Below are 24,605 nucleotides of genomic sequence, written 5' to 3'. Positions count from 1 at the left end.
GTGAGCCATATATTGTCAATCCAGAATTTTAGGCGCTAGGACTCACTCATTCATTCAGTCAGTCACAGTCACCATAGTGCTTGTTTTGGGGAATAGGCACATTCCAGTACCACCCTTTCCTTCATGTCAATTAATTCTCTGGCCCCTGAAGTTTGTGGACTCCTGAAAAAATAATAAAAAGTCATGAGTTTTGTAGTCATGCAGACCCAGCTTCCCATCTCAGGTCTGCTGCTGACCAGTGGTTTGACCTTGGACAAGCCACTTAATATCTCTGAGCCTCGGTTCGTGGCCCTGTGAAAGACTCTAACTGCGTTTACCTCCCTAATTGTGAGAATTAATTGACCAAATCTTGGTAACGTGTTTGGCATGGGGTGTGGCCCATGTCTCCCTCTCTTTACCCCCTAAAGCTCCCAGCACATCATCTTGGCCCTGGTGGCGGCATTTTACAAAATCACTCGTTCACACGGCTTAGTCTGAATGGGCGATGTCCTGTGTTTAGCTCCTCGTGAATAAACTCCTGCTCTGACTGGCACTTCTGATACCCTTTTCTTTGTGATGCAGAAGACTTTTTAAAGCTTAGCAATTCATCACTTAAAACACACTTTCAAGAGAAAACATAAACACCTCTTGAATCATTTTGAAAGCAGGGGTTGACGAAAAATAGAGAGATGGCTAGATCAAATTCGGAAGAGAAGTAAAGGAAAATTATGAATGGTCTTTGAGTCTTCAGGATGTATTTCAGATGGAAAAAAATATGACCTGAGTAGAGACTACAAAATATGCGCAGTAAGTCACCCTGACCAAGGAACATCCAGAAAGAGCTGGGATTTGAATTTAGAAGAGATCTTTTCTTTTTCTTTTTTTGTAGCTTCTATGACTATTTGAAGAAATTCCAAAGAGAGCCAAATGGCTGAAATCTGTACAATATCTTCTAGCTATTGGGTGGCAGAGACATAAAACCCAGGACATTTTGAACTAATTTATTTGTATTAACAAAATTGCTAAATTAATACTGTCTTCTCCCTATGCTCATAGAAAAGGACGTACTAAGTGAAAACACATGTAGAATAATGTGATTCTCAAGGATACCACGATCTTTAGAGATCATCTTATCTGATGTCTTATAAAAATTCCTATTTAATTTGAGTGTTAATCATTATAGAAGTACTCATTCTAGTTGTAGTGAATTTGGAAGCTAATACAAATTCACAAATAAAACAATAAAAATAAAAATTATCCTTCCGCCTACCACCCAGAGAAAACAATGGTTAATATTTTGGAATCACCTCAGTGTCATTTCCTTTTCCTTTATGCAAAAATATATTTATGTTTACAAATTTAGAACTGTATGGTGCGTACTGTTTTGTAACCTACTTTTGCACTTAGTAGGTATTATGAAAAGAATTCCATGTAATTAAATACTTTACAATGTGAATCTAATGGATTCATCCAATTCCATATTATGTGTACCATACATAATATAATAGTCCTTGCAAGCCTTTTAATTTATTGGTTGAAAACTGAGGCCCAGAGAGAAGAAGGCACTGGCTTAAGGTCACACAGCTGATTTGTGTCCCAGCCAGGATGAGAATTCACATCTCAGGCACCAAGTTCGGAGCATTAGCGACTGAGCAACTGAAGTCAAATTTTAATGTAGCGATTAGCTCCCATTTCCCCTCATAAAACCCAAGATAAACCAGCCAGTTTGAATTTATCTTTTATTCTGTTGTCATACTAATGACTGCATTTGCTTAGCGCTGATTTTGTCATACCTCTAATAACACTTTGCATACATTGCCTACTTTAATTGTCATAGCAACACTTAAAATATTATTAGCGCTATTCTAGTAAAGCAGAAACTGAGACTCAGATGTTAAACGATACACTCCAACTCACAGATCTAGTGAATGGTGAAGGCTATCAATCCAGATCTCAACGAGGCTTTTTCTGTAGCTATCATGCCCTCCTACATGCACTTACTTATAAATACTTGCCTCTAAGCTCCTTAAGTGTCTTATTCATCTGTGAATCTGCAGGGCCTACAAAAGCCCACAACAAAGGTACGACACTTAAGTCCAAAAGCAAATTGTGCTTACAGGATGGGGAACACGAGGTTTACAGGTAACGGTGAGCAAAAGTCATAGGGTTGTAGATAGATGACACTTAGCTTACTGTGAACTAATGGTGTAATATGATTCTAAATGAAATAATATTTCCATCAGTCACTCATTCATCTCATATTTCATTCAACAAACATTTATTTGGACACCTGCTGCCAGATACTCCACTAAGTGCCAAAAATATGAACATGAGTAATGGCCCTTGCCCTCAAAACTCCTATTCTAATGGAAGAGGAAGACATGGCAATTAAAGATTGGAACAGACAGAGATAAGTGCAAAAAATGATAAAAAATTATGTGCACAGATTAGAAAATGAGGAATGATCAGAGTGGGCTTCCCTGAGCGGGGAGGGCCTTGAGTATGATGGGTTGGCGGGGGAGGTGTGTGCAGAATCTGGTAACCGGCACATGGTTTCCTGTGGCTAGATTACGGGCTATAAATGGTGACCTGTGGAGCTGCAGGAGATAAGGTTGGAGGAGTCGACGGGACTCCAGGGAGAGCTTGGACATTCTTGACAAGTAGGTTGAACTTTTTGTTCCTTAGAGGCAATAGGGAGACACTTAAGGATTTTAAGAAGGATAATGTGTTGGCCACATGGCTTTGACGGCTTTGAGGAGGGTGGATTGAGAGTGCAGGCTGGGGGATCAGGTAGCGTACAGCAGTCCAGAGCTGGTAGTAGGGATATTTCTAGAACAGCAGTATTTGTGGTATATAAGGGGTCATAATAATCGTTAGTATTCATCAAGTGCTTATGCTATGCCAGACCTTGTGCTAAGTTTCCGTGATCACATTAGATGTCTCGTATATTCCTACAACATAGGAACTATTATCATCCTCACTTTACAGATGAGAAAAGCAGGGCTTAGAGACGTCGTCACTTTTAATTAATTTGCTAAAGATCACACAGTTGGTTGATGGTGGAGATGGCATTTGAATCCAGGTGGTTTAGCTCCTAAACTTGTACTCACAAGTGTCATGATGTAGTCGTCCCTGGAAGGGACGCTGAGGAGGATGAATCTTTAGGGACACTGGTAAGACACTGGGTGCCTCCCCTGTTTTGGGCTCAGTGTCATCCGCGGAGACAGGGGGTTGTCAGGGAGGGGCCTCATGAGACGATAGAGAGTCTGAGTATTTGGGGTCATCTCAGTGTGGATGCAGCCGGGCTGCCCTGTGCAAAGTTCTCTGTACTTTCCCAGGCACCTGACCCTCAGGAACAACCAGCAGAAATGCCCTGAACCAACGTGAACTCCTACAGGGTTGGTTAAATTCCAACAGCATGAGCAGACTGAGGCTGCCAAACGGATCCACAGTTTGACTTCTGACCCGTTGACTTATAACGCAGCTGAGAGGGAAGGCTGAACGAACTCTTCCGTTCCTTATTCATTTAGTTCTGTTGATAGCAGAGTGTGAGTGAATACAAGACTAACTGATAATTGACCTTGAATCAGGAAGAAGCTGAGAAAAGCACTTGAATGTCAGCAGCAATGAATTTGGGATTCTGCTTTACTCTTACAACCCTACTTAACAATTTAACTACCAGTTTTTCCTTAAGACCTCAAAACAGAATTCAGAACTAAACCGTTCTCCTAAAAATGAAGGAGGGGACAGGAATGAACAGATACTGATCACATACTATGTGCCAGGCACATCACAGCCTCACGCAGTCCCGTACCAGAGTGTAGTCACGCCACTTCACTGATGGGTAAAGTGAGGTCCAGAGCTGGGAAGAGACTTTCCAATGCAACAGAGTCTGGATCTGAAGCCAAAGCCTTGGCTTGTTCCATTAATGCTGTGTTTTCCTCTGAATGAATAGATTTTAGATGGTTTAATTTTTATTTCTACTACCAACGTGGCCTCTTTGGTTCATACACCTCTCGGCCGTCTTTTGTGCTAGCTTCTGCTTGGCCATGGGACAGCTCTTGGCACTAACTATTTTACCTAATTTGAAACTGTTTTGACTTTCTTTGAACCCTTGGCATATGGTGAGAGATTCTTCATCTTGATTTAAGAGAGATGTACGCATTATTTACAAACATGGACTTTGGAGCCAGAAAGACCTGAGTTTGAATCCGGATCTGTTACCTACTGGCCATGTGCAACTGGGTAATTGTTGAACCTCTCTGAGCCTGTGTTCCTCAGACGGTTGCCGTGAGGGTTAAATAGGGTAGCGGATATAAAGTGGATGATGCAGATGTGTAACAGACACAAATTAGTACCTAAAATTTATAAAGAACCTTTACAAATCTAGTAAGAAAAACGCAAACCACCTAATAAAAAACCAGGCAAAAGACATGACCTGGAAGTTTACCGAAAATGGTCAATAAACAACAACAAAAAAGATGCACAAATTTACTCATGATCAAGGAACTACTATTGAAAATAATGAGATAAAATTCTCACTCAGGAATTCAATAAGAATTACAAGGACCGCTGCCTGTAAGAGAGAAATTGTTCCAATCTTGTTGGAGAGCCATTTGGCAATATTTTAAAATGTGGAAAATGCAGATACCCTATACTCCAGCTAGTGTGCTTTTAGATCTAAACCCCAGGAGACATTTTCAGTGATGATCACTGAAGTACTGATAACCTTCTAATAGGTCAAAGGATAAACATATTTTGGGGGAAAGTGGGGGGTGGGTGGTGGTGGTGGGATGAATTGGGAGATTGGGATTGACATGTATACCCTTATGTGTATAAAATGGATGACTAATAAGAACCTGCTGTATAAAAAATAAAATAAAATTCAAAAAGAAAATGAATCAGATCTGTAGATATGAAGCTGGATGGATCTAAAAAATACTATATTGCATGGCAACACAAGAATTTTATATATAATTTATAATACAGACAAAACTAAATATATATAAAACACATGGATGGGAAGCATATATATTAAGTGCATTAGAAGTTGACTCTTGGGAGGAGGATAAAAGAACAATGCTGGGAAAGGGAACTTCAACAATATCTGAAATAACGTTATCCTTTTAAAAATGCAGAAAGAAACATGACTAATTGCTAGCATTGTTTATTTCCAGGGGTTGGTTCATAGATGTTCACATTATTAGCATCAGGTGCATTTTCTGAGGCTTCTTGAAATATCTTAGCTTTTTTTTCATTTGCATTTTCATTTTTTAATTTAAAAATACTTCTGGTTGTACCGCGTCGCATGCGGGATCTTAGTTCCCTGACCAGAGATGGTACCCGCACCCCCTGCAGTGGAAGCACAGAGTCTTAACCACTGGACCTCCAGGGAAGTCCCTTCTTGAACTAACTTGACCTCATCTTTCTCTCAGCCTGTTGGCCACTTGCTCTGGTCTCAGTGAGACCAACGTGCTTCCCACCCCCAAGGCCAATCAGCAACATGTTCAGTCTCTGGCTCTTTCCATCACTTCTGGCTCCCATGAAGCTCCATAAGGCAGTTGTGGGATCTGGTTTCCCCAAGGGCTGTGGAAATGGCCAGGTGATGTCACCAGCAAGTACATCCAGAGATGAACTGAGACTAATGGGAGAAAGAGGAGGGCAGCAGCCAGTAGATTCCTCTCCCCTCCTCTGTTTGTGACACTTCCCTACCTCATCACCTACCCAGAGATACTTCAATTGGCCAAATGAATGCAACTCCCAAGGCACCAGCTTCGCAATTCATGGGGTCAGCACAACATGGCATTTGCTTGTATTTGCTTCCCATCCTTTTCTTATTCACGTCTCTTTTCCCTCAGTTTTGCTGCCCTGGGTTTGCATTAGCACTTCATGCTTGCCTCAGGCTCTGTTCTCTAAGGAATCTAGGCTAAGTTATTTTTTGGTATTTTTCTATATTTCAAAAATAACAAAATGCAAGGAGTATAGTAAATGCTCAATGCACAATGTCTGCTATTACTAATAGTGCTACAGCAAAATTATAATCAGACCCTACAAATCTTAGAGCTATTAAAGTTGAAGGAGTCATCAACTATTAGATCTGGGGAGACCTGAGCTATGGTTTAGTCCAAACTTTAATTCATTAATTAATTTGTAATGAATATACAGGATAAAATGGAAAACTAGGAATTTTGCCTAAACTGGTAATCCAGAGAGTGTACACAACAAGAAACATGTTGATACTCCTTAAGTCCCCAAATTTTGATAACTCTACCTCGATCGTTTTCCCAATGGTTCCATTTCCCACCGAAAGTTGAGCACTTTTTGAACACAGTGATGGGCACTTACTCTCCACTGTGATTCAGGTTGTCATAGCGCAGAAAGAGTCCTGCATAGATGGTCTCGGTCAGCAGGGCATAGATGGCAATCATAATCAGCAGCACAGCCAGCTTCAGGACAGAGTTAAGTCGGAGGAAAACCGCACAGGTCACCATGGCCAACACCCCCGTGAAGACGAAGTACTGAAAACAGAGAAGGTAGGTGGTCAGATTCAGCAGGAATGTGGGAGGCTCACTCTCCTAGTCATGGATTCCAGTGGGTCTCTTTATACAGATGTTTGCTGAGCATCTCCATCTGGAGGTCTCAGGCCATCCTCAAATTCAACAGGTCCCAGGTTGAACTCATCACTTCCTTACCACCGCCCAAACCTCTGTTCCCTATTCTTGGGGGAGCCATTTGCACCATTCCTCAAGCCAGAAACCTTGGTCTCTCATCTTTGTTGCCTTTCTTTTCCCCACATTCCACAGCCAGGTCATCCTAAGTCTGTAGATTCTACTTCCTTAATAGATGGCACGTCCATCCACTTTGCTCCTTCTACACTGTTTCTGTTTCAGCTCTCACCTACAGTTTGCAACAGTTTTCTGGCAGCTCTGGCAGCTTCTAGCTCCCAATCCCTACTGAATACACACTATTATTCTCCATCCAGTATTTCCACAACACAGATCTGATCATGTCACTCCTTAACTTGAAGTCTTTTCATTGCTCTCCATTCCCACAAATTATATTCTCCTTCCTGCATGGCAAAACTCTCAAGACCATCATATATCAGATTTCCTTTCACTTTCCAAATCCCAACATATGTTCCAGCCTCACTATCGACTCTCCCCCCATACGTCTTTCCCTGCTGTCCCGTGCCTCAGTGCTTTGCATCTCCAGTGCCCTGTTTCTCAAGTTTCATCCATGTGACTAAGCCTTACTTCTCTCACAAGCATTAGCTCAGGTGTCCTCTCCTCTGAGAAGCCTTCATGCATGTCTCCAGGTGCTTCTGGATACGGCCTCATTCCTCCACAGCATCCTTCACAGCCCAGCATAATATCTGCCACTCCATATTTTTTTGGGGGGCCACCCTGCACGGCATGTGGAACTTGCCCGACCAGGGATCAAACCAGTCCCCTGTGTGGTGGAAGTGCAGAGTCAACTACTGGACCACGGGGGAAGTCCTGCCACTCCTTATTAGAAGTAGCTGCTCAATAGGCCAGTTGGGAACCACTCAAGGACTATAATATTGGAGTGGCCCCCAGGTGTCAATCTGCCCAGCTAGATTTCAGCCTTCTGTAGGAAGTACCTCAACCCATTTCCCTTATAGAAGTATCCCATGTATCATTCTGGACGGTAGGTTTGGATTCTGAGTATCCAGTAGGAAAAAAGAATAAGACTTGCATTATCAAAGGCCCACTTGGTGGCAGTACTTCGATTTTTATACACACTGTCTTCTCTTCTAATTTTCAAAGTAACTGGTCAAGATGGGAATCATAATTTCCATTTTACAAGTGAAGAAACTGAGCCTCATACAGCTTAAGTAAATTGTTGAAGTTCTCATAACTAGAAAGTGGCACCTAGGATATCTGGGTACAACCTGTGCATGTAAACATAACTCTAGTGGGCATACTGGGCTTAATAATTTCTAAAACCCATTCCAGCCTTGTTATGCATGGTTCTTTCCAACAACTGGTTGTCTTCCCTCTCCTATTACACTAAGAGACAATTTCTGTATGGGCAGAGGCAGAAGAATTTCTGGAAATCCCAGAGCAACTACTGAAGGCATGATTGCTGACTTTTTAAGTCAAGCTGACTCACTCAGGTCTACTTTCAACAAACAGTGATATCAACAACTATGGACAACACCCTGAATAAGTTCCCCCCTGAGGGCAAAGGACCAGCGCCTTTGTGGTGCACGGGGTGGACTCAGAAATGAATAAGGCACTGCCCTGCCCTTAAGGGGCCCAGTGTTTGGGGAGTCCTTTACTTTTGTCTCTTCCTTTCCTAATAAATCCAATTATGTCCTTGTCTCCAATAGGATGATAAGCTTTCTTCAACTCTCCTTTAAGATCTTCCCTTGGCAAGATTTTTAGGTTAACTCATCTTGATGCCTCTGTGAAGGAAACTGTGAGTGAAGTGAGCAGGCAATAATAAGTTCATTGCTCAGAGTTTATTTTCTCCATCCAGAGAAACTCCCAAGATCTTCCATTTAAACAAATGGAGGAAAGAGGAATAGATCTGAGGGGTCCTGTTTCATTGTTACCTGCATCAAAACAATGGTCATGCATGGCTTTGTCGATGCAAATTAGGAATCACTTATTAGGTCCAAAGTCATTGAAATGATTGTGCTCTTGAGCAAAAACTTATGAGGGCACCACAGTGACATTTAAAAAATGTAACCAGCATTTACTGCATGCATGTCATAATCACGGCATGGTGCTAGGCACTGGGAATTCAAAGAGATGGCCCAGGTCTAAAGGAACTCATGGTCTAAAATGTGAAATAGACAAAAATGCCAGTGGTAGCATCCTGTGGAAAATGATCTTTCAGGAATGTGATCCAATGTGATGGGAATACAGAGGCAGAAGGAGTACCTTCTGTCTGGAGGAAGCAAGTTTGGAGAAGGCTTTATAGGAGAGCTGAGTTTGAAAAGGATCTCAAGGATGGACTGGATTTTACATGACAGAAAATGGAACGGGAAGAACATTCTGGGAGGACAGAATGGAGGGAACTGAAAGGTATAAAGGAACAAAGCTATAGGAGAATGAATTCCTTGGGTACATTAGAGAATCATAAAATTGATCCTAAGTAGAGCTAGTAACATAGGCAGGCAGGTTTCAAATGTGTCGCCCTCCTTTCTCTACCAAGACTTCTGAAAGTGTAATAGCTAAATATAGTCACACATTTGCACAATGGTTGAACGGATCTTTGTCTTTTTGTGGCCTCAACCAATTGTGTTAGTGTGCTCTCGCCAATCCATTGAAAGGAATCACCCCACTCACTGCCTTGCATGGTTTAGGCAACTTTCTACTTTAAAGTATAAAGCTGAACCTTCTGGGGATGCTGTAAACCACAAGACATCAAAGGAATGCGGCCCCTAGAAAAATACCATTAGGAGCTTCTCATCTGTTTCTTTTGTGCCTTGAATGAACAGTGTGGGTGGGACCAGGAAATGGGAGAAGAACAGAAGTGTTACGACTTTGTGAAGGCTTTGTGAAAACCCTTCTCTTTCAGCTGGGTCTGGACCCATCAATCCCATGCTTCCTATGACTTGGGAGGGTGCTGGATTCAATGCAATTCCCAAGTTTCTGTTAAACAACAAATAGTTTCTGTGTTCTTTTAAGTTACCCCAGGAACTTAGAAGGTCCACAGCTCCTAGAGTGTCCCTTGAATGGACCCTAGGTATAGGGGTTCATAGGTGTGATAAAGCAGGAATAGGAGGCAAAGCCACATTGCAAAAACTCTTGCATGTTTCACTGAGAAGTGTACTTTATTCCACAAGGAGACATGAATGGGTTTCATGTTTGTAGAAGATTCATTAGCTCAGTGCTTTAGAAATAGGTTGTGGAAGGGAAGAGTACAAGATGGATTGTAATTAAAGGAGAAAAGCTGGGCTTCCCTGGTGGCGCAGTGGTTGAGAGTCCGCCTGCCGATGCAGGGGACGCGGGTTCGTGCCCCGGTCCGGGAAGATCCCACATGCCACGGAGCGGCTGGGCCCGTGAGCCATGGCCGCTGAGCCTGCGCGTCCGGAGCCTGTGCTCCGCAACGGGAGAGGCCACAGTGGTGAGAGGCCCGCGCACCGCAGGAAAAAAAAAAAAAGGAGAAAAGCTGAAGATTTAAGGACAAGGTAGGAGATCTACCCAGTAGACTTAGAGGTCCTGGCTTAGACCTAAGAGATAAAAGGTGATTTGGAGGTGAGGAAAAGAGAAGAGTCAGAAGTGGTGCTAAGATTCCCAGCTTGGATTAACCTACTAAGAAAAAAACAACAGATAAAGGATGGGGGAAAGGGAACAGGTTCAGTTTTAGGCCCCTCAAGCTTCAGGCACCAAAGGGATGATTCAGTAAGGACTCTTGTGAACATCTACAAACACGAGGTTGCAGTTCAGAAGACATTTGGGGTCTCGAGACACACATTGTTCAGCTGAGCTCCCAGGTGTGGAAGACACCACCCAAGAAGAATATAAAGAATAAAGACAGGGCTTCCCTGGTGGCGCAGCGGTTGAGAGTCCGCCTGCCGATGCAGGGGACGCGGGTTCGTGCCCCGGTCTGGGAAGATCCCACATGCCGCGGAGCGGCTGGGCCCGTGAGCCATGGCCTCTGAGCCTGCGCGTCCGGAGCCTGTGCTCGGCAACGGGAGAGGCCACAGCAGGGAGAGGCCCGCGTACCGCAAAAAAAAAAGAATAAAGACAGAAGAGAGACTAAAATTTAGAGACTATCATGTTTGAGGGGCTGTGGAAGAAGAGAAGTAAGGGCATCAATTAGGGACTGTTGGGGGCGTGAGGAGGGGAATTAGGAGATAGTAGTGAAAAAACATACAGTCCAAAGAAAAAAATCCCCACAGACAAAGGTTTTGAGAGAGCATTTAAACGGTAAGAGAGAAAATATTTTCAAAATAATTTACAACTGGAAAGAAGGACACAGAATTTTATATATACTATAATTACAACAATAAAAATATGTACACAGATATGACACAGCATTCAACTGAACTACGGCTCTCTGTAATGTCCTTTAATCTGATTGTAACACGCCGTATCAAATATATTCAAATGTATTCCCAAGGACTCTGTATCCCATGTAGTAATGGGGTTCTCTGCTTCTTCCTAGATCTTTTAATGATGAAAAATAATAATGCCAGGATTTATATGAGAAATGTTAGATACTGGGCAAAGTTTCCAGCAATCTTTTAAGAAAAGGAACAGATAAGCTATGTATATTCTGAGGCAAGAAGACACCCAATATTGACACTTTTTTTTTTGAGCAGAAAAATAAAAAGATTGGATGCTGTAATGGGTATCAGCACTTTGGTGCCCTAGTTAGGGAAAAAAAGGTGCCCAAATTAGGAGAAAGATACTATGTATAAATAGAGAACTGACGGGAACATAACTGTATAGCACAGGGAACTCTACTTCATGCTCTGTGGTGTCCAAAATGCAAGGGAAATCCTAAAGGGAGGGGATATATGTACACGTATGGCTGATTTATTTTGCTGTGCAGTAGAAGCTAACACAATATTGTAAAGAAACTGTACTCCAACAAAAAGTAATTTAAAAAAAGATAGGGGTAGGGGATTAAGAGATACAAACTACTATATATAAACTAAATAAGCTACAAGGGTATATTGTACAGCACAGAGAATATAGCCAATATTTTATAATAATGTTAATTGGATTAGATTTTGAATCACTATGTTGTATACCTGAAACTAATATAATATTGTAAATCAACTGTACCTCAATAAGAAAAAGAGGTCACAGGCATTTTGGTAACTAGGTTGAAATGTAGGTAGAAGAAGATGGACTAACATCTTCAGTGAAGATGTTACGTGGTTAGAGGTTCTTGTATTAGATGAACTCTAGGTAAGATGGGGGATCAACTGGCAGTGAGGATGCCTATGCATCGGGGTAAGTTAGTGGAAGACAGATGCAATGACAATAACTAAGCATTTTGTTGGGCATGTGTTCTTTTAATTCTTAAAAGGACCCAAGGACAGGTGCTATTCTTATGCCCATTTTACAGAAGACGGACGGAGTACTGTAACACTTCTCTGCTTCTTAATACTCAAGGTTTTCTTCTCTCAGATGATATATTGAGTTGGGAAATTACAAATTAAGAATTTCTTCTAAGTCTGCACTGAAGAAAATTGGAGTCCCACGTCTTGACAAAGTGCTAAGGGGAGCAATAGCCTGTTTCCTTGAAGTGAGCATTTAACAAACTCAACCACGCATTCGGTTTTCTACATTCGGTTGATTGAGGACCTGCCGGGCAGCAAGAATTGTTCCAGGCTGGAAGGCACCATCCTAATGCCAGGACATTGTCTTAATGCATCGTAAATTACCTTAGCTCTATGTGCACATTTTCCTCTTCGAGGAGAAGGAGGAAGAAGCATTTTACACAATAACTCAACGAAGGGCTTGAGCAACCACCCACACGCGTACTATATACTGGAGTGTCTGTACCCATTTGGTTGCTGCCAAAATCCCGTGGCATCATGAACTCACGGAACAAGAAGGAAAGAGAGCAGATAATTTGGGGGAGTCACTGTCATTCAAAGAAAAGATTCCAACTTCCTGATTCACACAAAATCTAACTCTTTGCAACGGCAAGTCTGGGTACAAGCAGAACAGTGAAGGGCACATGGGCCAACGACAGGGCTTCTCTGCCTCTCCCTGAGCTCTGACCCCTCTCGTGGCCCAGGAGTGAGGCTGGCATGAACCTGGGGCCACCCCGGGTGCTGAGTGGAGATAAATGACCTGACCCTCCAAGCTGTTTCCTGGTTGTATTAGGCAGGGGAAAGGGAATTGTGTGTGTGTGTGGTGCTCTGGTACAATCTTACTCTGTTTTGGCTTGTTCTAGATCCTGGTTTCCATGGTTGACCTCCCCTTTCCTCCCCAATACTAGAGGAAGAATGATGAATGTTCTCTAGCACCTTAGAGTTACTAACTTAGATCTGCTGAAACTGCATTTAAATTCCACGAGCAGATGTGCTGATGTCTGTGTCTGACTTGGGTTGAGGGTGTACTCTTCTGGTTACTTCCTAGAAGGGACTGCAGCTCCAGTCACTCTTTTTACCTCATAATAATGCACAGAAGGACACAGCTATGTTAATGATGTCCACAAATGAGGACTCAGTATAACTATGAGGCAAAACTGAATCAATGAGCAGGCGAATAGCTATTTCTTATGGAAAGACATCACTACCTAATTTTTTTTTAATATAAGAATGATGCTTCTCCTGATGATTGTTATTGGTCAATTCAACGTCGTCACCTTGGGGGACTATGTGCTTATCCTGACCACGCATCTTTGATGACTGAGCTCAGATCTCTGTGAATTATCTTCAGAGTCCATTTTTGAAAAACACCAAAAATGCATCTCTCTGTATTTGATTCCTAAACAGTGATGTCCAGCCAGATCACTCATCTTGGTGACTTTCACAAATTAAATTTGTTCCCAGAGGATAACGACTTGACATTGTTGAACGTACCTAGGAAGCATGCGCTTTCAGCTAAGAGCAATCAGCAAAGAGGACGATGGTGGCATTGTCTGAGTATGTGCCTGCTCTCCAAGGCCACTCCCTTGGCCTAGGCAACAAGTGAGGGTCTGGAAGGGTCTGGCTCCCTGAGAATGATCCAACTCATGGTGGTCACCATTTTGTAAATAATTGATAGGAGATTGGTATTGCTATGAAACTGTGGCCTGTTCGGATTTTTGAGAATGATCCAACTCATGGTGGTCACCATTTTGTAAATAATTGACAGGAGATTGGTATTGCTATGAAACTGTGGCCTGTTCGGATTTTTAGTCACATGGTGTACACATGATTACGTAGATAATCTCATGTTTAGAGCATAAAGTCTTGCGCATTTAAAAAAAAATTGTTACATCCTTATCTTCTTCCTTAAATTCAAATCTCTTCTTGGGCAGGCACTATTCACTCTTAGTTACCAAAGTCTTCAAGAAAGAGAGGGAGAGAAGAAGCTAACATGCAATGAATGTTTTATGTATATTATCTCTATTTGTCACCCAACCAATCTTATAAGATAGGTAGTATTGTTAATAATCCCATTATACAGATGAGGAAACTGAGGCTCAGAGAGGTTAGGTGACTTGCCCAAGGCTACACAGCTAGTAAATGGCAAAAGAAGAGTGCTTGCTCACTCTATGTCACCACACAGCCTCTGTCATTCAAGCCTATTCTGTTTCCCAGGCACAATTAATGTCCTTAGAGCCTTGGAATCTAAGCTTCAGTGGGATGGGAATGGCTTTTTGGATCATGCTGTGTTATTACGGCTTTCGGCACTTTGTGGGGAAAGGCAATTCCAAAAATTAATTATTTGGGAAAAAACAAAATGACCTCCTCTGTGTATTTAGCCATAACCTAAAACTGGCTCAGTGTAGAAGCAAAATGAGCTTATATAAGATCCCTCCGTTCAACTATGAAAAGCTCTGAAATTACAGTGGAGCTCTTCGACACTTATCCTCTGTTTGAATTATTTGGTGGGAGCTTGGGAAAATCTAATTTTATCCTGAACACTTACTTGCTGGGGATTTTAGACCACAATGAATAAATTTTCCTTCAGAATCACTTAAGGTTCTGATTCCTACCTGAGGAGTTAACCGGAGAAATGAAGGCAAGAGTTTAGGGGAGCACCAATTTGTACAGTCACTTTTGGAATTAAAAAAACTCTGCTTATTTGCTTTATTATCATTGATTCTCTCTTCTCTTTTCATTGTTTCTCTTCCTGCTTTTTTGCTCCTTTTTGCTTTTTCTCCCTTTTATCTTCCTCTTTTAACTCCCCCTTTCTTCTCTCATCTTCATCATCATCATCATCATCATCAAGATGACTGATGTTTAATGAGCATTTATTTTGTACCAGGAACTATAGTAAGTGTATACATATGTTCTATCAACCTAAGTCTCCTGACAACCCTGTGAGGCAGGCACAGTTGTTACCCCCAGGGTGGAAATGAGGCTCCAAGAGCTTCAGTAAGTTGCTCAAGACCACAGTTATAAGCATCAGAGCTGCCATTTAAGCCAAAATGTTCTGACTACAGGTTTCTAACAGACTCTCTGTAATTCTGCTTCCCTCTTGTCTTTCTCTGTCTGTCTTTCTGATTCCTCTTTTGTACTTAACGTTTTAAATGGCTTTATTGAGTTATGATTGACCTACGATGAACTGCATATATCTAACGTACACAATTTGATGAGCTTCAGTATTTGCTTAAGTCGGTGAAACCATCACAGTCAAGAAAATGAACACTTGCATGAGTTTCATTGTATCCCTTTATAATTCCTCCCTCCCACATCCCAAGCCAGGAAACCACTGATTTCTTTCTGCTATTACGTATCAATTCGCATTTTCTAGAGTTTTAGATCAGTGGGACCATGAAAATGCACACTTTTGTTTTTTTGGCTTATTTCCTTCAGCATAATGATCTTAGGATTCAGCCATGTTATTGCACATATATCCATAGATCATTTCTTACTACTGATGAGCAGTAGTTCACTGGATGGATAGTCTACAGTTTTTTATACCCTTTCATCTGTTTATAGACATTTGGGTTGTTTCCAGTTTTTGGCTATCACAAAGAAGACTGATATGAACATTCTTTTCCAATATAGAAATATAACTTCACATTTTCTAATATAAGATATTTCTCATTATTTCTTTAAACAAGAAGTTTATTAAGCAACAAAACGCTTGATTTGAAGGGAAAACTATGTAGGACTCATTTCTTTTACAGTAATTTATCCCTACCTAAAGACTGATTGCCCTATATGTTTATTTCATTATCTGATTGGATTTATTTTCATTTTTGTAATACACACACACACGCACACACACACAAACAGGTTGACCTTAAACAGAAAGAAGAAAAGTCTTCTTAGACTTTCAGTCTTTTAAGATTTTTTAGGAAGAACTAGAGCAGCATAGAATCTAGGGATAATTATTGTATGCTACTGCAGCAGGACTCATCCGATTGCTCTACTTAATGCCCCACGAATTATGATGTTTTTCAGTCTGGTTGGTGGGAAAAGATACTATTCCCAGCCCTGTGTGAGCGCTGGGCACTAATCCTTTCAGATGGTTCTTTCCCAAGCATTGCTTAGCTTCCTCACATGCATGCACTGATCGGACCCTCTGCAGATCTCTGAGCTTTTCTCTGTCTCTGCAACTCTCTTCTCTCTGGCAGTGAGTCCTACAAACTCTAGCCACCTTGGTCCCCCCAGATTCTCGGCTCTGTCTCCTCAAATCCGGGAGTTGCACAGGGTTCCATGTGTGTTCTTCCAACCTGAGCCAGTCTGAAAACAAGATCTCTTAAAGCAAGATACATGGGACTTTCCTGTCTGTCCACTGGTTAAGACTCAGCACTTCCACGGCAGGGGTGTGGGTTCGATCCCTGGTCAGGGAACTAAGATCCCACATGCCACGTGGTGTGGCCACAAAATTTAAAAAAAAAAAAAAAAAAGAACAAGATACAGCTCTGGCAATCACAGGGCTGACTTAATTTGCTTCTTGTTTTTCAGGGATTGCTGTCCTTCAAAACCTGATGCCCAGTGTCTTGAAAACTATTGTTTCACGTATTTATTTATTTATTTTTAAGCTGTTTCAGGTGGCAAGGCAAATCTTGTCTCTGCTACTCCACTGGAAATACATCTTTTTTAAAGGAAAACTATTAAATAGACTGTGGGCTCTGTCCCGTGCTGGGCCCTTAAGGTAATGTTGAAAATTATACAATATTGTCTTTTCTCCTTAAAGCAATTTATAAATTTGAAAGGTTGAAAAAAATGTCCTAGTTAGATAAATAAATTATAGAAAGGATGGAGTGAGGGTACTAAGATGATGCCTTAAGGATATGTGAGCTGGCAGGAAGTAATCCGAAGGGATTGGGTCTACTTGGAAAAGAGAGGCTTGCAGCTGGCTAGGACCTGAATTCATGGGGGAGAAATGGCAGAAAGTGCCAGGATACAAAGACGCAGATGATTAGACTTCTAGGGAAAATTGCTTCTCAGGGACCCTTTAAAACCATAGCATACTGATTGCTCTTGCAAGTACAGTTGACTAGTCATTCAAATGTGCCAGAGCATAGACTAAAGGGGCTCGATTGTAAAATGAAGATCTTCCCATTGAGCCTCCCGAGAACCGCATTCTGGTGTTTGAGATGATGGGAATGGTTTGTGCACGTGCCTGTCATTCACTTTACAAACCTATGTCTCTTCGCTCCCCTCTTAGACTACCTCTCAAATCATAGTTGGGACACGGCTTTCTTGACGGTCGTTTCCTGTATCTTCACTCTTTTTTAGTAATTGGCAAGCTCCAGTTCAGAAATAAACTATACTTTATACCATATATGATGACAGCCTCTCATGTTTATGTCACATCATCCAGCTTAATCAACTGCTTCCGGCCTGAGAATCGTTTCTCACGGGTGAGGTGGAAAGGTCCAGTATACAGACGAGGAAACCAAGGCTCAGAGAGAGGAAGTGATTTGCTTGCGGACACACACTTGTGAGTGATGGGAGGTGGTTGTGCAGATTAAGCCTTTTAGAAGGTTGGAATATTTGATTCCTTCTAGTTTGGTAGACAAATCCTTAGGGAGAGAAGCACGGCCATATATGTCAGGATGGCAAATGGTGGGTCAAACCAGGTTGCTGTAGTAGCTGGTGATGGAGAGAGTCCAGATGCCCACATTTTAGGCCAGTGGGATTTCTGCCCCTGATGGGATGTTGGAAGTTGGCAGACTTTGTCAACAGGCCAGATAGCAAACACTTTTGGCTTAGTGGGCCACACCACCTCTGTTGTAACTACTCAACTCTACCATTGTATTATTATACAAGCAGCTGTAGACATTGCTAACACATGAGTGTGTCTGTGCCCCAATCAAACTTTATTTACAAAACAGGTGGCAGGTGGAAATTGGCCTGTGGCCATAGTTTGCTGACCCCTGGGCAAGATGATCCTTTGTCTGTGGGAGGAAAATATTAAAACTTGGACTCATTTATTCTATCTCACTTTTTAACATTTCTATTTTATGAGTATGTTTCATAATGTACATGGTATGTTAGTACAGTGGTATAGGTATGTAACTTATAGATAAATATATATTGATGGTGCAAGCTCTAAGCCTTTTTACTTAGTAAATAAGTCACAGCTGACACTTAATCAGCAGATACTTTGTGGTAGGTGTTGCTCTAAACACTTTACATGGATGAATTCACTCAATCCTCACAACAACCGATCAAGAAGGTATTACTTTCATCCTTATTTTGCAGAGGCACAGAGATGAAGCTCTGTGATCCAGAAGCTTCCCCACCCCTTTCTCAGGACGGGGAAATCCATGCGTGCTGTGGTCCTGAGTTTGGGAGTTCAAGTTTGGGGCCAAGGGTATACATCAAGTGTTGATTCAGAGGTCCAGATTAGTACTTCGCAAACACCAACTTCACGTCAGACCACACGTTAGAAACTCAACGTGTGCCACCTCATCTAGGTAGGCACTGTGAGAACATGATATTCTTTAATTCCACAATCACCGTGTGAAGGAGGTATTATTTTTCCCACTTTACAGATGAGGAAGCTGAGGTTCAGAGAGCGTATGAACTGATTCAAGATTCTACTGCTACCAAGTAAAGGGGCTCAACTGGGAGTGAAATCCAGCGTTTGCCTAACTCTAAATGTCTGATTCTTGGCCAACTTACTGCCTCTTGGGACACTCCTCATGCCCTCCAAACTGCGAAGTTCTCAGGGAGCTGGTGTCCCACAGAGTTTACAAAATCGGAGCTCACTCATTACTTGGTGGGAGAGTCCCAGAGCACATGGTCTGCCCCACACAGCCCTGAAACCAGAGCCAGCCCCATCCTACTCAGGGCTTCCTTAGGAACAGCCTGGTTCTTCCCTAGGGACAGAGCCTGGATTCATAAGTATGAGCTCAAGAATAAGCCAGATATGGTTCGAACTGCAGTACTAGATCTTAATAACTGAATTAATAAGGGAAGGACAGAAAGGGAGGAAGAATGAAGAGAAATGAGAAAGAATGGAAGCCAGGCATGAGTAGCACTGAGCAAGCTACTTTCTGAGCCTGAGTTTCATTACCTACAACATGGAGATGGTCATAGCATCCTCCACATATCCTGAAGATTTTACGATGTTATGCATATCAAGTAGATGCTCTATATCTGGGGTCAGAGGTGAGGCTTTCTGTCCTTCTCAGAACATTTCTCAGACCAATTCTGGGGCCAAGGTGAGATAACAGAGAGCCTTTCCTCCACCACACATTGGAGGGGGTCTCAGAGAATAAAAACCTACCCAAGGTCTTCAAGGTGTAGGGTTGGCTGGGGCCTACTGGGACGTCCCAACTGTCTTCCCTCCTGACCCAGAACTTACATCCCAATATGTGAAGATCTGGGTCATGGCTTAACAGAGCCAAAGACTGTCCTTTGCCTGACCCCTTAAACTGACCCTAAGGCCCAGGGCCAGACTAGCAGCTATGTAGCCAAGAGAGGGTCAGACTTACAATATGACGGTGAGTGTCCTGTTGGGATACCTCCTGAGTTTGTGATGCTCTGGGCATTTTCTATACCACTTTGATTTATGTTTAGCTGTTGTTTTCTGCACTTCCTTCCTTCCTTCTATTTCCTCTTGCTTCCTTCCTTTTTCCCTCCTTCCCTCCTTCCTTTCTTTCTTCCTTCCATCCTTCCTTTTCCAGTGCCGTGAACGTTGAGCGATAACTCTGTGCCCTGCCCTATGTTGGAGATAACAGCACATTCTGCTCTAGGGCTTTAAGACGAGTTACAGGAAATGAGAAGGGAAGAGAAGGAAAAGGGAAAGAGGAAAGTGGATGGAGGGGAAAGTGCAGAAGAAAGAAAAGGAGGAGGGAGAATAAGGAAGAGAGAAACGGGAAGGAGAGGCAGAGGAGCGAGCAGGAAAGAGGCAGAGGGAGAAGCAGAAGATACAGGAGAGGCAGCGGAGGGAAGACGGGCCTCTGGAGTGCTAGCATGTCAAAGGCCCTCAGCCAGTCCTGTTCTTCTGGAGCTGTGGAGATACCTAAGCCCCAGTCTCGCCAAGGGGAGCTCGTGAATAAATACCTCTGGGTAGGAGCAGATATCTGTAAACACAGCTGAGGAATTGAAAGTCAGGTTCTTCAAGGGTATCGACTTGTCAAAATCACACCACAGCTGCGGATTAAGAAAAAAAAGAACAACAAGAAACAAACAAAAAAAAAAACACAGGAACAACAAAGTCAGTGTAAGCTGGAGACGGAGTCCTCTGCTACTGCTCTTGGGTTTCGGCAAATGCCTGGAGCAGGCCAGGCCCTAGAGGGGTTTGATTTCAGAATTCAGTGCCAGCTGGGATTTTTCCTTTCATTTTTAAAGAAAGTACTGGCTCAGAAAAAACATTTGCAAGCCAGTCACGAAACCTGGGTAAGACTGCTCTGTTGACCCCCTCCCAGAGGGTCACTGAAGTGGGGCTTTGAAGAGAGAGCCAGGTGGCAGGAGAAAAGGTCTGGGGAACACTCACAGCCTGTCTCCACGTCAACAGCTGGGCAGATTCGAGGGATCCAAGGGGGCACGCTTTCCAGAAAGACGCTTAGCGTCGGGGAGGTGGGCATTTCCTAGGCCAGAAATTGCTGTAGGAGATTCTGTGGCACTCAGAAAAGCATAGCTCCCGGTGGCCGAGCGCCCGTGCTGTGCCAGAGACTTTGTACAAAAAGGCCTCACGACCACCTTGTGACGTAGCTACTACTTTTATCCCCATTTTACAACTGAAAAATATGAAACTCCGAGAAGCAAAGTAACTTGTCCAGGGTTGCCAAGCTGGTAAGTGGTGGAGCTGAGATTTGAACGCAGGTCTATCTGACTCCAAAGCCTCTGAACTTCCACTCCACTGTGGCACGGTTGGCCCCAGAGGTAACCCTGACCTACAGTCATTGGGTTTATTTCCAAATCCTGCACCCCAGGAACATCTGATTCATCAAGACTTGAGATCCTGGCTACGACTTGGCAGTCTGTGATCAATGATCCTAAGTACTTCCATTTTCAATTGCCATAATCTATAAAATGTTCATTAGATGATGAATTTAATTAGATTACGGTTTCCCTTTTCTTTGGGGATTTCCCTCTTTCTTCATAGACCCCTTTACTACAAGGCCAGCCGCAGAGCTTGAGCGATATATACTCTAAGTAATTATTGGGCCAATTTGGACAATGGATTTCAGGCAGTATAAACCTCCAACACAGGGGCTGACAATTGTGGGGTTCACAGTTTGGGTCCCTGAACACTTGGAGACCCTCCCTTAGGCCCAAAGGGCACAATGATGGTTTCAGCCACAAGACGATGCCTCAACTAGCCTCCCTCAATGTTCAAAACCTGGGATCAGATAAATCTCTCCTAAAATCTAGATCCCTAAATCATGGACAACACGGACTATTTGGATAGACACAGATAATGCCTAGAGCGACTATGTTACCATTCTAGAGAGAAAATGAAATCATTAAAGCGTGGATCACCAAATTAAAACAATGATAAATACGGCAGTTGGAGATTCATCCGAGTTCAATGTGTCACATCCAATATGAACACTTAGAACGTCATAGGTGAGATGCTCAACCTTCCTGAAATGCAGTTTCCTCATCCGTTACATGGGAACAATAATACCTACCTGTGGCACACAGTAGGTGCTCAGTAAATAAATGACAGCTATTTATTCCCATCCCCCCACTCCCACTCCCAGAGATACAATTTGGCATATGAGAACGAGCGTGAGTCATGGAGTCAGACAGACCTTAGTAGCAAGTTATTTCATGTCTCTGAGCCTCAGTTTCCTCAGCCATAAAGTGGGGATAATGAGACTTACCTCACGGGGTTTATGTGAGGATTAAACATGAAAAACACATACAGTTCCTCCTTCAGTGCATGGCACATAGCAGGTGGGAACTTAATAAGCAGTAACTCTTATTTACGATTATGATTCACTGGCCACTGAAAGTACAGAAACTTAAGGCTGTTTGGAGCTCCTTTAGAGCAAATAACCTCCGCCACTGGGAAAAAGACAGTTTTCCACCAGGAAAATGCACAGTTCTGACAGTTTAGCCACATCTTCCTTCTCTAACCCTGAGCTTGGGGCTGGACCAGGCACATGAAGATAACTAGTACCAAGGAAGGCAAGGTAAGAAGCTGCAGGTTCCATAAACTCTTAATTCCTGACTACACACTAGATACCAAAGGGCTTGGAATGCTTACGATATTTAGGATGGCGCCCAGGAAATTAATCAAGATGGACGCAAAGATGATGACATTCCTGGCCAAATAGGTCTCGTTAATCCAACAGCAAGTTTTCCGGAGGACCAGGGGCAAACACTTATAATCCTCCGCTGTGGTGATGAGGACCAAAGCCGAGTGCAGCATAATCAGGATGGAAAACTGGATGGCCATTGGCATCACCCTGCAGGGAAACACAGAACGTTGGGTCACGTGGCATTAATCGTGTGATCCCCTCTCGATGAGCAACTCTGGCAATCACATTCGTGATCGCCCTTTCCCACTCCTTGCACCCCGTAATTCCTCTAAAGCTCTGTTTGTTCAAGAAAAGGGCTATTAACAGAAGACTTCTTAAACCAATTAAATCCATCCCTAGAATATTCTATTGAGAAACTTTGCAATGAGCATCAAACATCTGGCTTGATCTATTGCTTCTGCCCATTTTTTCCCACTTCTTGTCTCATTCCTCTTTCTCACTAGGCCTGCTGCCAAGGCAACACACCACTGGAATTCTATCTCAGTACTCTGGCTGTGGGAGAGACCCACACGCACTTTCCCCTTCAAGGTGGGTTTTAGGAAGCATTTTCCCTCTTGGCCGCTCTGATGCCAAGAACTGCACTTGGCACCTCTGCACGTTGCTCAGTTTCCTTAGTGAACATCACGGTTTGCAAAGACTATACTATGTGCTGTGTGGGACATGGGTATGTAGAGCTCATACTTGCCCAAGGCTTCAACATCACAACCAACTCTGCATCTCAGGCTTCAAAGCTTGGTCCTGTGGTAGCTCCTGCCTAGTGGGCACCTCTGTTGGGTGTCAGGCGGTGATCTAAAACCCCATCTCTGGAGGCATCTGCTTCCTCTCCTTATCAGCCAACTTATCACCAGGATTCTCCCTGGGAATTTATCCCTTGCTCTCTAGTCTCTGTCCAGCCACTTGTGTCCTTGGCTGGCACCTGTCATTTCTCTACCTCTATTTTAGCCAGCAAACTGCTGCATGTTAAATGGTGCCTTAACGGACACGGTGGGAGATTTTATATCCGTTCCTTCCTCTAAAAAGTGAAGCTCCTTCATTTGGCTTTAATGTGTTGACTGGAGCTCAATAAATGTACATTTAGTGAATGAAGTTGAACCCACCTTCTTCTAATGCTACTCTTCTTATCCTCTTGCCGGAATTTTCTTATTATTAATAATACTAGCGTAAGTACTGTATTGAGCTCTGATTACGTGCTAGGCACTATGCTAAGCACTTTATATACAATACCTCATTTCCATTCCTCAGAACAAACCTAAGAGGTCTTTTGATCTCTTTTTTCACATGAAGATTTAAGGCTCAGAGAGGAGTAACTTCCCAGGGGTTACTGAGTTGGTAAGTGTTAGACCTAGGATTTAAAGTCCACTCTGCTATTCTAATCATTTTGGTGAGTAATGTATGTCCCATATTTGCAGTAATCTTTTTTGCTTCTGTGGTTTCATTGTGACATTTATTCGTTCAACAAGCTTTCTTCCTAGGTAGGCATCAGGGGGTACCAGGATGAGAGACACATCTTGCCCATCTTCTAGGAGATCATAATCTAGAGGGGAATATGGATATACAAATGATGAACTATTACATATTATGTTATGATATAGAAAAGGTTATAAACAAACATCTTTTAGAAAATAAGAAAGGAAATCAAGGAAGGCTTCACAGAAGAGGTGACATTGGGGTTAGGTTTTGGAGGTTGAAGAGAAGGAGTTTTGGGAGGAAAGACTGGGGAATGTGAACAAAGTAACAGAGGAATGGGAGTGACCAGTGTGTTTAGAGTTTTTCGGTGAGCCAGGTGGTGAGGCTTTGGGACTGGAGAACAAGTGGTCCAATAAATGCTGTGCGAGAGAGCTCTGCCTGTGGGCAATGCACTGATATTTAAGATGTCTAATCAGGTGAGTGTGAAAGACAACTGTGGTGGGAGGTGGTGGGACTGAAGCGGAGAGAAAGTATTTAGAAGGTTTATATAGTTGAGGCCTGAATTAACGAGGAAGGGACATAGGGTAACAGCACTGATAATTGGGACGTTCAAGGAACTATGTGGAGGTAATCTTTATTTATTTATTTATTTATTTTTGGCCGTGTTGGGTCTTCGTTTCTGCGCAAAGGTTTTCTCAAGTTGTGGTGAGCAGGGGCTGCTCTTCATTGCAGCGCACGGGCTTCTCATTGAGGTGGCTTCTCTTGTTGCAGAGCACAGGCTCTAGGCGTGCGAGTTTCAGTAGTTGTGGCTCGTGGGCTCTAGAGCGCAGGCTCAGTAGTTGTGGCGCATGGGCTTCGTTCCTCTGCGGCATGTGGGATCTTCCGGG

At 42.8% G+C, this 24,605-nt stretch overlaps 1 protein-coding gene across 3 annotated transcripts in view; it reads right to left on the bottom strand.

Moving 5' to 3' along the window:
• ADCY8 (adenylate cyclase 8) overlaps nt 1-24,605 on the bottom strand; it is a 218,726-nt gene that overhangs the window by 38,950 nt on the left and 155,171 nt on the right. For 2 of the 3 annotated variants that reach the window (XM_067711242.1, XM_067711245.1), the window contains 3 exons: nt 22,257-22,458; nt 20,102-20,191; nt 6,325-6,497 (listed from right to left, as the gene is read on the bottom strand). In XM_067711242.1, the coding sequence (XP_067567343.1) occupies nt 6,325-6,497; nt 20,102-20,191; nt 22,257-22,458 (465 nt within the window). The remainder of the gene's footprint in view (nt 1-6,324; nt 6,498-20,101; nt 20,192-22,256; nt 22,459-24,605) is intronic. The other variant, XM_067711243.1, reaches the window with a different exon arrangement.

This window comes from Pseudorca crassidens, chromosome 17, assembly GCF_039906515.1.
Source record: "Pseudorca crassidens isolate mPseCra1 chromosome 17, mPseCra1.hap1, whole genome shotgun sequence".
Classification (NCBI taxonomy): domain Eukaryota; kingdom Metazoa; phylum Chordata; class Mammalia; order Artiodactyla; family Delphinidae; genus Pseudorca; species Pseudorca crassidens.
The sequence above is the reverse complement of the archived record's forward strand: the minus strand, read 5'-3'. Positions and strand labels throughout refer to the sequence as shown.